The sequence below is a fragment of the Chrysemys picta genome, chromosome 3 (assembly GCF_011386835.1).
Source record: "Chrysemys picta bellii isolate R12L10 chromosome 3, ASM1138683v2, whole genome shotgun sequence".
Lineage (NCBI taxonomy): Eukaryota > Metazoa > Chordata > Testudines > Emydidae > Chrysemys > Chrysemys picta.
Genome location: NC_088793.1, coordinates 104,715,489 through 104,728,711, shown reverse-complemented (window position 1 = coordinate 104,728,711; position 13,223 = coordinate 104,715,489). Strand labels below are relative to the sequence as shown.

Here is a 13,223-nt window from a genome sequence, read left to right as displayed (position 1 = left end):
CTGTCACAAGAAAGTGCCAACCTGCATAATTGCTATTTTCCTATTTAAAAAGCCTCCCTTAGTTTCAAGTGGAGGTTACTCTTAATTAGAGCTGTTCAAAAATCTGTCAGTGGAATATTTTTCCATCGGAAAAAATGCTGATTTGACAAAATTCAAACATTTTGAATATATTGTCCAAATGTTGATGGGACATTGTTGAAATATTTAATTTCAACAAGATCAAATTGTTTTGTTTTTGAATTCACTGGACTTTTCTGTTAAAATTATAATGTAAAAGTCAAAACAAAGTGAAAATGAAGTGTTTTGTCCTTATTGAAAAGAAATATTTTAGAATATTTAACAAAAAATTCGAAGATATTTTGACTTTTCATCTCAATTTGAGATGAAATTAAAAAAAAAAATGTTTTGGAACTTCCCATTAGAGAGAAATTCCATTTTTCAGCCATCTCTAGTGGCCTTGGCCAGACATACTCTGCTGTTCTTCATACAGAGACTAACTTGTACAGGTAGAAGAGTGCTCTTTTTAAGAGAGACAACCCCACCTCCCAGCTCAGTATCGGCAACAAAAGTATTTTAGAGAAGGGAAGAGTGGGGACAGGGATATTATAGAGACAAGGTGGGTGAGGTAGTATCTGTTATCTTCTATATTTTAAAGATATTTTCAAAAGATATTACCTCACTCATCTTGTCTCTCTACTATCTTGGGACTAAGACGGCTAGAATAACACTGCATACTGTATAGGGATATTATGCTGATGTATTTTTAAGATGATGACATTTTGGAGGGTGAAGAATAGAGGGGGATGGCTGTTGCTGTAGGAATGATGATGTAGATCTTGGGTTGTTTTGTGGCATGTGGGGATTTGAGGTATTGATTTGGTGTGGTGCGCTGTTTAGGGATACCCCAGCTGTTTAGTTGCTTCAGGCATTTTGCCCTCCTGTGACAGTGAGAGCCACTATTAGATTATCACATGTGGTTGTCTCAACTCATGGCTCTCCATACTCTGGATTAGATTTTGGGTTGGATTTTTTTATCCATAGCATTGATACAATGCCATCACCTCCTACTCTGAAGTCTGAGTTCTTATGTCCATGACTGTGTGGGAGGCAAAGAAAAAATACTGCAGATTTTCACTCAACTCTGTTTTGGGTTGTGGGCAGCCTGGTTAATATGAGCTACGTTTACCGAGTGATTTATTTGAGTCTCTCCTATTACAAGGCCATTTCTTGATGCACAGACATTTCCACTCTAATCAATTGGTTTTGGACCAAACTGCCTGCATTCCAGGGAGTTAGGGCAATATCTCAAAGGCACAAATGCTAGGCCCTCTCTTCTTAAGTTTTGGCCAGTGTCGCTCACTGACTGTGTTTGGAGAATTTCATAGGATACCCTGACTTTGGATCCTTCATGCTCATGGTTGGTGAAGATCAATAGGGAAGAACTACACTATCTGCTGGTGGAGTTTGTCAACATCTTCTTTGAAGAGGGCAAGGTGTTCATCACTTTTAAGAAAGCATTTGTTCAGCCTCTGCTTAAAAACTTTGGTTCCTGCAGTCTTTCCTGTTACCCACCTGTGTCTATTCTTCTGTGTGTCATTAAGATTATTGAAAATGCTGTGACACATCATCTTCCACAGATAACAATGTCTTCTCTTTTATTCTGTTTTATATGGGTTAAAACACTATCCTCATCACTGTAGTATCTGGGCACCTTCCAGTAGCACATTAAGCAATGTGACTAACATCTGTCATGCATGTTTGTTCCCTCATCCTCTCCCCAGTGGGAGAGGTGTGAACAGTGGAGTATCTTGTTTTGGTAGGATTATAGTGCTTTGTTTTTAAATGTATAGAAACTCCTCACTTAACGTTGTAGTTATGTTCCTGAAAATGCGACTTTAAGTGAAACGATGTTAAGTGAATCCAATTTCCCCATACAAATTAATGTAAATAGGGGGGATTAGGTTCCAGGGAAATTTTTTTTTGCCAGACAAAAGGCATTATATACATTTTAAACAAGCAATTTAATACAGGTATAAGTTTTAAACAATTTTAAAGAAACAATTTAATACTACAGTCATCACTGCTGAGTATGAAGCTTGGTTGAGGTGGTGGAGTCAGAGAGTGGAAGAGGATGGCTTGTCCGGCTGCTCCTCATGCTGTTCTTGCAAACACAGGCACTGACTTTGCTGGGGGCAGGGGGCTCAACCCTCAGCCCGTCCACTCCACCCCTTCCCCAAGCCCCCACCCTTGACCCTCCAGAACTGCAAACCAGCTGATTGCCCAGGCTGGAGGGGGCAATCATCTGGCTTGTGGCGTTCATGTGGATGGTCTTTGCTGTCAACCTTTTTATGCATATATGAGACCATTAGGAGAGTTAGTCACGAGATGCATTGAAGTGCTTTCTATATGCTGATCACACCCAAATTTATGTCTGCAGCCTGTATAGCCCAAAGAATGTCTGTTTCACTGTCTGGGAGAGATTGGGGCATACATGAGAGCAAGTTTATTGAGAATCAGTTCAGATGAGACTGAGATGATAATGGTAGTTTGGGGGAAGCAACTGCAGGATATAGCAAAATTATATCTGCTATTTTGATGGTGTGTTTTCTATTACCAGAATTCACAACTTGGGGATCTGATTACATTCCCAGTTAGTTTTAGTCGCTCAAAAAGCTGCAGTGACCAGAACTGCTTTTTTCCCAATCTATATTAGGTCAGAAAGTTGCTTTCTAAAGTTTTCAGTCTATAATTGTGGAAGAATAAGTGTTAATGATGAAATGGTCTTATGGAGAATTTTTGTGAGTCTCTTTCACACTTGCTATATTCTGATTTGTAGTTTTTTAACTGCTTTGAAACACAAAATTTAAAGACTTTTTTGAGACTAAAACACAAAAATGGGCTTTGCAAGGATGCTGATAATGATTCTCTGCAAGTTATGTGATTTGCATACTCAGATGATGCAGCTGTTGCAAATTATTTAGCCATCTTTGATCTTGCAAAGCAGTTCATTTTATTAATGAGAACACTGCCTTCTTTTTCTTATGCATATAGAATCACAGACAAAAACTGCTTATGATAAATATCTTATTTTCCATACAAGCTGCAAACAAATTCCTGATATTATAAATATAATTTCTGACATGGCATTAATAGGCTCTACATTTTTGCTGATTATTTTTTAAAGCTAATATCTTTTTAACAATGAACTGTGGAAAATATGCCTTTTGTACACACATTGGTAAGCTTGTCCTTCACATAAAGAAAACATTGTCTTGAGTTTAAAAGTTTAGTAAGTGTAAAAGAACATGCACTTGAGTAAAGATGATGAAATCAAAATAATCCCTGCTGTGCATATAAGAGAAATGATGGAAATAGATAATGGCCCTGAGACTGAAATTCACAGGAATGCAATTATCCTTCATTATTAATTTTTTTGTTTACAGAAAATACATATCAATATTACACTGCCATATTTAAGAGCATCACTAAAAGAGAGCACATTATTCTAGTTTGACTGAGGCAAAAGTGTGAGTACATTCATAAGCTTTCAGCATGTCCTAAACATAGATAAATTGGAGGACCTTGAAGGAGATCATTTTTTCCCTTTTCTGTGCTGCTGGGACAGTCCATAGTTTGGGGCCTGGGACCCATGTGGAGCTAATATAGGGCCTGTTTAGATATTCCATACAAGAAAATGTCCCATTTTAATCAGTTTTCTTGCACAATGAATACTGAGTTAGACCCACAGGATGAAATCAAGAATTTGTCGTATTGTAAGCTCTTTGGGATGGGGCTGTGTGTGTGTGTACAAGGCAATTTGCAGTTTTTGCATGAGTTAATAGGTCCAGGTAAACCCAAGGCTCTCCCACAATCTCTAGTGTTTGCAGAAGGGGGCACATAAATACTAATGGATGTCTTTTCTTGGGGTAGGACTCACTGCCAAACAAAAGATGCTCACTGCAGGAAGAACCCCACTGGATCATCTCTGCACCCTGCATGGGACCTTGTCTATAAAGGTAAGTTTGGGGCTTTAAACTTGAGGCCTGTAACTCAAAAAAACATAATAGGTGCAGTTTTTAGCACCTGTTAAGTTTTTAAAGTTACATTATGTATTTTAAGGCCCCAAATTTACCTTTACAGATGAGGTCCATGCAGGGACATAGACAATCCAGCTGTGGCTTTGTCCCTACAGTGATGTCCTGATGTTCCTTTCCTGAAGGGCCGATAGGAAGGGAAAAAGAGGTACCTTTAGTACTCATGAAGCTTTGAAGGGTTTAAAAACAATATGGTACATGTAATTTCCATCAGAATAATCACAGTGGAAAGTCTAAATTGCTTTTAATAAAGCTCCTTTTAATGATTTATTTGTTTTACAGATATTTTTTATCAGAGTGTAGCCTTACTGTTTAGTAATTTTCCTTTAGTGTTCAAAGGAGTTTGGTCTCTGTGGGTATGTTTCGGGTGTGGGGGGAAGGGGGGAGAGAGTAGTTTGTTTTATTGTTTTTCTGTTAATGCCCTTCATTATCAATTTGCTATCCCAAAATGGAAACCTACATAATGTTTAGAGCTTCATTTTATGTATTTGTATTCCTTGACATACAGTAATTTGAAGAGTGAAAAAGTTACAAATCAGAGAATTGTTAACCTCTATATTGGCCTGCAAAACCACCTTACCATTAAATTGTATTCTTATCACTACAGGGGTAAAGATCAGTAGCCTGCTTGGTAAAAAGGGGAATTTGGAGAAGCTGCAGAGTTATTGGGAAGTCGGATTTTTCTTGGGCGCCAGTGTCCTGGCCAATGACCACCTAAGAGTGATCCAGGCTTCAGAAAAGCTATTTAAGCTAAAGACACCGGCATGGTAAGGGAATGTATATGATATGATATTTTGAACACCTCTGTATGTTAAAAAAGCTGTTAATGTCGCTACTTGAACTTGTCACACATAGCATTGTATTTCAACTGTTGTGATCTTTAAGCAACCTTCATACTTACTACTTTTAATAATTAAAAAAAAGACTCAAATGATACTTGGAGGTATCTTTTCCTCTGAAAACAGTGTGCATGTATCAAGAAGGGAATATAACATTTTAAAAACTGATGATTGTGCCTTTCCGAGTGTAAGATCAGGTCAATGTGTAATTTGTTTTGTTTTCCTTCACATATTTAAAACCACTTGGTATAAAATAGGTCAACAACATTCAAATTGTAAAGGCAAACAGGAGCTGGTCAAGAATGGATGTTCAGAGAATTTAAATCTTATTGTTAGAGGGGAGAAATACGTACGTAATGCAAATTAAATCAAGGAATTTCAAGAGTTGAGACAGCTGCAAGATCTAATAATGCTTCCAACTCCCTGGAGAGACTTCTTCCTACAGCTGATTTCCCCCCCCCCCCCCCCCCCGACTCCCTTAATGACTAATTTCTGGAATTATCAGGGTGTCAGAACAGTAAGATTGTACTCAAATTTATCTCAGAGAAATCCTTTCTGTGGTTACTAACACATTTAGTTAAGTGGTGTCTTGACCCTGTACAAATGAACAGAGGGAGGTAAGGTTCACCTTTTCATCTTCCTTCCCTTTATGTCCTTGTTCAGGGCCCAGACACGTTATGGTCCGTTAGCTCAGAGAGCACAGTGACTACTTAGGGCTAGCACACTGCTAGTTCAAGCCTGTCCCAAGAGTGGGGAAGGGGTGGAGCTATGCAGCACATTCTAATCCCCACCGCACCACCCAGCATAGCTGCCCAGGTGCAGACAGAAGGAGGTACTGCACCTGGCTGTCTTGGCATCTTGATGTTGAATTTTTAAAGTCTGATTAAAGATACAAAAATGATTATTTGCAAACTGTATTAAATTTACTGCCTGTATGTGCTTTGCCGTTTGTAGGTACCTCAAGTCTATTGTAGAAACTATTTTGATATATCAGCATTTTAAGAAATTGAATCCAGAACAACATGTTGCCAAACAGGAACTTGTGGACTTTTGGATGGACTTCCTAGTTGAAGCCACAAAGACAGATGTGTCTGTAGTTAGATTTCCAGTAAGTGTGCTTTTTATTAACTGTCTCACTTCTAATTGTATTCATTTCCTTTTTGTCACATAGCATTGTTAATAAAAATATCACTTGTTCAGAACTTTTCAGGCAATAAACCATGCTCCCAGAAGAAATATATTTGATCTGCGTAGCGCAGTGGTTTTTGTTGATTAAATTCTGTGACAATGGGGTTGCTTGGTCTGTTTTATAGGAAATCAGCAAGGGAAAAGCCAATGTAGAATTTTATAATTTAGGCTATCTATAATGTTCCAATCAGTGCCAAACGACAACAGATTAATTAAATTACACATTGAGGAAAGGAGTTTTTCTTTCTCTGTCTTATCAGTTGTTAGCAACACGTTGTTAGGCTTAGCATATCTGACTCACAGTTTATTTCACTTAATGATGTCCACTTGTGCACTGTTTTAGGGACCATAAGTGAGCCTAGACAGTCAGTACCATACTGTTTATAGTATTAGACAGTAATCCACAACCACGCTACATTACATGCATTCAGTTATTTCCTAGAAAAATAATTATGAACCCTGCTAGTAATATATTGCTCAATTGCTTTATACTGAATAGCTACTTTATGCCCAGCTAGAGGATGCAGGATATATGCAATAAAAAGATCCTCACTACCACTGTTTCCTGTATGCTATGTATCGAGGAAAACTTGTATTTTAGAAACTTTGATGTGGTCGCTTTTGGCAAATACTGCTCTTTTATTATTTTTAAATGGCAACCAATGTTGTTACCCAAATTCCTGAGAAGTGCAAATTGTCTGTTTTGTACAGCTCTGCATGCAGCTGGGGATTGGACACAATGTGTAGGTGGTACAATCAATCCCAGGGAAAACTGCACTTTGTAATGCTCAAGAACAACTGCTCCAGACAGCAAGTAGTGACAATGGCAGGCTCTGCAGGGAATCCTGCTCTGTCTTTTTTCTGCAAGGAAGGGTTGTGACATGGCCAGGTTTGAGTGAGTTAAAGCAAGAAAATATGCAAATTACTCTTGGCTTCATAACGGACACCCAGGGGAAACCACATCCCTTTCTTATTCTTTCTTATCACATGACATAATGAAACATTGAAAACAGGATCTGCCTTCCAGAACTGTCTCCGCCAAACACTCTTATTTTCTTTAAATTAAAATTGAGAAGATCTGGTCAATAACACAATGCAGCCAAAGGTGAAATGCTGTACCCATACTTGTTCATGTGACTATACTATTGTCACCCAGTAACAGGCCTCTTCTCACTTACAGTCTGAAAAATGTACATGTACAAGCAAAACAGATTGTGCATTGCATACTCTGGAGAAAGGGCAACAAAAGAGGAGAAATGGAAAGGCACTATAGAATTTTTTGTCAAAGGTTTATAAATAAATGGTATTTATAAAAAAAAAATTGAAACTCATTTGTAACTGCTTCTGTGTAACAATCTTCAGCGCAGATTGCCAATAGGGTCTGGATCTAGGAACTTCAGTACCAATGCACCAGCTTCTACCAATTGAACATACAAACTAACTCCACAACTGGCAGCTGCAGAAAGCTGTTATCCTCTGACTAGACACTGGAGGAAGACATGACACACTTTACAAGAATGTTACATGTGTAGAAAAATACAGATACTAAAATTCTGCTGCACGCATTTCTTTACAAACTTAAGGCCCAATTCTGAGATGCTGAAGGCCAGTTTTTTATAGGTATTCAGGTGCCTAAAGATGCAGACAGGTGCCTAGTGGGATTTTCAAAAGCACCTAACTTCCATCTGTAGGCGTCGACATACCTTTAAAATCTGGCCCTGAGCTATTCTTGTCACATAGCCAACTCATCTGTGGGTGGTAAGGCCTAGTGGTTGGAATGAGAGTTCAGCCTATTGGTTAGAGCTGGGTATAGGGTGGTCAGAGTCCAAGGATGAGCCGAGGGTCAGTGCCGGAGAGACAGAAGCCAAATGTGAGAGCTGGAGGGTCAACGAGAGTCATAAGCCAGAGGCAGAGCCAGGGAATCGAAGCCAGAAATCAGAAGCTGGAGGGGAACAGGGGCTGGATCAGGCAGGGACTGGAACAAGGGCAGGTGGAGGCGTTGAGCAGCCACTGATGTGCTGTGGGGGCTAAGCTTATAAGCAGAGCTGCTAAACCAGCAGCCAGTCAGGGGTTGTGACCACTCTGTCTGCTCCATCTGGGTTCATTGGTTGCCTAGCAACAGTTAGTCTGGGAGCAGACCAGGAGCTGGTCCTAGTTGCTCTGGCCCCTGCTAGTTAGCTGGCAGCTGTGGAGTGCCACCAACTACTATTGACACCTATAGAAGTATATGGAGTGTAGATCTTGAACCATTGGGAATTTCCAATAATTTCTATTTGGGTGGTTTTAAAAAAAATTTAAGCAACTAAGAGAATTCTTAATGGTCTCCAAGACCTGGACATGAGAGGGTTAATCTGACCCTGACCTTCTATAGCTCTGCCCCAGAGTTTGTGAATGTTGAGCTGAAGGTAGTGGCTTTTATCTCTGCTTCTCCAGTCTAATCACACAGAGCCCTGCGATATCACTTTGTTGCAGACACAGCTTACAAATTTTGGAAATCAATAAGTTTAGTATTTATTTACAAAAGCAGTTTAAAAATTCTTCTTTAAAAGTAAAGCATAGAAATCACTTGCAAAAAACACAATACATTGATAAATGCTGATTTTAAAGTATGTGGGAAGGGGGTTTGGAGGCAGGTGTTTTAGGTACAAGAATTAATTTATGCTGTTCTCTAACTTGATTTCCTTTCTATTTAAATAAATATCTTGACATATTTTGACAGTTTTTTGGGGGAAATATTTTATAATATCAATTCAGAATAAATGGAAGTGCAGTAACCTTTTCCCCAATTAAATACAAACATTTACAGACTGAAACAGAAAACCTTACATGCAGTAAATATAGACTTAAAGGCTTTTGGAGTTTTTTTTCTGGAAATCAGATTTAAATATAAAATACTATAAAAAGACAATAATATCAGTCTTTACCAAATGTCTAAAAATGCTAAACTGTGCTGACTTTTTCCTTTAAGGGTCTGAAGTAAGATGGGTAGGGCCCTATCAAATTCATGGTCCATTTTGGTCAATTACATGGTCATAGGATTTTAAAAAAAGTAAATTTCATGATTTCAGATATTTAAATCTGAAATTTCACAGTGTTGTAACTGTAGGGGTCCTGACCAACTCTGAAGGCAGCAGCAGATGTAAGGGTAGCAAGGTACGGTATTGCCACCCTGACTTTTGCGCTGCTGCTGGTGGGGTGCTGCTTTCAGAGCTGGGTGCCTGGCCAGCAGCCGCTGCTGTCCGGCCATCTGGCTCTGAAGGCAGCACAGAAGTAAGGGTGGCAATACTGTGACCCTCCTACAATAACCTTGCGACACCCCCACAACCCTCTTTTGGGTCTGGATCCCCATTTTGAGAAACGCTGGTCTCCATGAAATCTGTATAGTATAGGGTAAAAGTATTCAAAAGACCAGATTTAATAGAATCATAGAAGATTAGGGTTCAAAGAGACCTCAGGAGGTCATGTAGTCCAACCCCCTACTCAAAGCAGGACCAACCCCAACTAAATCATCCCAGCCAGGGCGTTGTCAAACTGGACCTTAAAAACCTTTAAGGAGGTTTCATGGGGTAGACCAGATTTCATGGTCTCAGATGTGTATTTCATGGCTGTGAATTTGGTAGGGCCCTAAAGATGGGCCGTCAGCTACTTTTGTCTAAGCATTTTTGATGTAGTATAGCACAACAGTATACTAGGTGACCTAGGTTAGATCAAATCTTGCTGTACTGAATTCCATCTCCTCTGGATTAATCTTCCAAATTTTGCTCTCTCATATCCCAAGAATTGTTCTGCAATCTGTTGTTGTCAGCATGTGGCCCCTGGGATGCTGTTAGCTCCAATGGAACCATTCCCTCCTGTCCAGTTCTATAGTTACTGCTCACAATGGTCTGACTTAAAAGCAATTCAGTCTAGCTCCAGAGTGAAGAACTTTCTGCTTTCTCTCTGATGAGCTTTCCAACTGCTCCTTTCCCAACCCAAACTGCAAACAAAGGCACAAGCTGACCAATGCCATGCACTGCTACAGACTAGGGACCGAATGGCTAGGCAGTTCTGCAGAAAAGGACCTAGGGGTTACGATGGACGAGAAGCTGGATATGAGTCGACAGTGTGCCCTTGTTTCCAAGAAGGCAAACGGCATTTCGGGCTGTATAAGTAGGTGCATTGCCAGCAGATCGAGGGACGTGATCATTCCCCTCTATTTGACATTAGTGAGGCCTCATCTGGAGTACTGTGTCCAGTTTTGGGCCCCACACTACAAGAGGATGTGGAAAAATTGGAGAGTCCAGCGGATGGCAACAAACATTATTAGGGGGCTGGAGCACATGACTTATGAGAAGAGGCTGAGGGAACTGGAATTGTTTAGTCTGCAGAAGAGAAGAATCAGGAGGATTTGATAGCTGCTTCCAACTACTTGAAGGGGGGTTCCAAAGAGGATGGAGCTCGGCAGTTCTCAGTGGTGGCAGATGACAGAACAAGGAGTAATGGTCTTAAGTTGCAGTGTGGGAGGTTTAGGTTGGATATTAGGGGGAAAAAATCACTAAGAGGGTGGTGAAGCACTGGAATGGGTTACCTAGGGAGGTGGTGGAATCTCCGTCCTTAGAGGTTTTTAAGGTCAGGCTTGACAAAGTCCTGGCTGGGATGATTTAGTTGGGGATTGGTCCTGCTTCGAGCGGGAGGTTGGACTGGATGATCTCCTGAGGTCCCTTCCAACCCTGATATTCTATGATTCTATGATCCTCAAACTTCCTGCACTGGGTCCAAAAACCTACCATGTTATAGAGGTTGCTCAACACCTGGCAGTAGGCAATGAAGGTACTCAGAACTTTGTTGAATCAGGAGTACCATGTGATCATGTCTGTAGTGGAAAAAGGCGTATTATAGAAAAACTAAATGTAAACTAGAATTTCAGACTGTAGGCTAGTGTGATCATTTTAAAGTTTTATCTTTTCCCCTAGTGATTCCTAATGTGTTAGGACTTTAGACATGTTTTCAGTTGATCACAATGCTTTTTACATTTCATAAACCCTTTAATGAGTTTTAATTCCTTCCCCCCACCAAGGTTTTAATATTAGAACCAACAAAAATTTACCAGCCTTCATATCTGTCCATCAATAGCGAGGCGGAGGAGAAGACCATATCTATCTGGCACGTCCTACCTGATGACAAGGTAAACCACTGCACTTGTTTTAGGATGAGAAATGTAAATAATGAATTGTACCTTATGGTCTCTGAATCGTGTAAATGACATAAATCCTGTAACTAAAGACTTCTTACAGTTGACTACACAAAACTTATTTGTGGTATATAAGAAATATCTTTATTTACATATAATGTTGGGCATTGCTTATTTTGCAGACAGTGTTTCATGGTTAAGTATTTTTCCATTATATCTTTTATGATTTAAAAAAATGTTAAATTTATAATCTCATTTCAGAAGGCTTGATTTAAGTGTATAGTGCACAAAGATTCAGTAGCACATTACTGAAAGTTTGGCTTTTAAAATATATGTACAACACACCAGTAACATTGTAATATAAATCTATTTCTAAATGAAACTTTCCTCTGTTTTTTCCCTCTGGTGTTACCCAAATCCATGTTATAGTTTTGAAATGTGCTTAAAAGAATTAGAACTTTTGAAATATGGGTTCTTTTAAATGAGACCGTTTCACCAGGATGGCTTACCTGTGTCATCTGTGAGTACTGGACCCTCAGTAATGCACTAAGAGTATCAAAAATGCCCCTAGCTAGCACTCACTGGTTTATATTGTAGCCTGGTGTAGACACTGTAAATATGATGGCAGAGGAAATAAAGATCATTGTTTTGAATAGTTGTGCAGGAAGTCAGGAACTTAGAGGAAATTGATCAAAGAAAATAGATGTTTAGGAGACTGAGAAGCTGAGAAAACACGCTTAAAGATATGGAAACTTGGAAGCTGATATTTGGGATATTTGGAAGGAGAGTGAGTCTGAAGGAGCTTTGGAGACCGCTTTGAAGTGAGGTGTAGATGGAGGAATTACTGCATCCAGGGATACTTGGAAGGAAACAGTAGAGTGGTGTGGGTTGGGGCAGCCTGAAAGTTTTGGAAGCAGGAAGAAAGAAAGGAGCCTGGGAGATGTGGAAGAGGGGAGAGAAGAAGAAGGCATAGGGAATGAGTGGGTTCAGGGAGATGTGGAACCAGAATAATGTTACAGATGGTTTCTCAGCTCCCAAGAACCAGAACAGTCATTATTATTTCTTTTCTGATGACTTTTCTTCAGTTGCAGGGAACGGTTGAGGGGAATTGTTTCCTGGAATCAGTCTGTCATGTGCCTTTTACACTTACAATAGAAATATTTCTGACATGCACCTTTTTCGCTATTTTCTATTTCTATTCCTCCTTCTTTGTACAATGTATGTGGAACACAATGAGCAATAGCACTTGGGCTTTTTCTTGGGGAAAATGGACCGTGGGGAAAAGCATGTAGGTAATGGCAGTAATAGGACATTTGGAAGACAAATTGAAATTCAGTCTAAACTGTGTCCAGATCAATGAATTCCTGTTTATATGTGGTCAGCTTTGATCAGAATCATTCATGATGGTCTCAGACTATCAAACAAACATACATAAATACATTGCCTTAGCTGCTGGACACAAACCAAAATATATTTGCCACACATAGTAAATAATGCCATATGTTGGTGCTGCAGAGGAAACCCTGATACCATAGAACATCTGCTCTGGAAGAGTACTATAGGGTATTTCATATTTGGAATTATCTCACTACCCATAAATGCATGATTTTTAATAATTCACTCCCAAACAATCCACTTCTGTGTTTGGTGGCTTATCTCTCATACCATAAATATAAAGCATGATTATTATTCTGAACTTTCCAAATCCCCTCATCCTTGCTCAAATATTCTGTAGTGTATTAATAACTGAACATGCACCATTCATTACTGGACAAAATTTCTTCATAGCTATTTGGTCAACATTCCTTTATTTCTCTAGATATCTTTCTAAACTTTCATGAACCTCAGTCTCTCTCTCTCCCCTCCTGTACTCTGTCAGAATGAAAACAACGAGGAGTCCTTGTGGCACCTTAGAGACTAACAAATTTATTT

At 39.4% G+C, this 13,223-nt stretch overlaps 1 protein-coding gene across 5 annotated transcripts in view; it reads left to right on the top strand.

The window, feature by feature from the left end:
* Positions 1 to 13,223, top strand: part of MAP3K5 (mitogen-activated protein kinase kinase kinase 5) — a 160,078-nt gene that overhangs the window by 93,162 nt on the left and 53,693 nt on the right. For all 5 annotated transcript variants that reach the window (XR_010599700.1, XM_024113118.3, XM_042848192.2 and 2 more), the window contains 3 exons: positions 4,702 to 4,861; positions 5,888 to 6,041; positions 11,178 to 11,285. Coding sequence is in view for 4 of the 5 variants with exons in the window: in XM_024113118.3 (XP_023968886.1) it covers positions 4,702 to 4,861; positions 5,888 to 6,041; positions 11,178 to 11,285 (422 nt within the window). In the remaining variant the exon portion in view is untranslated. The remainder of the gene's footprint in view (positions 1 to 4,701; positions 4,862 to 5,887; positions 6,042 to 11,177; positions 11,286 to 13,223) is intronic.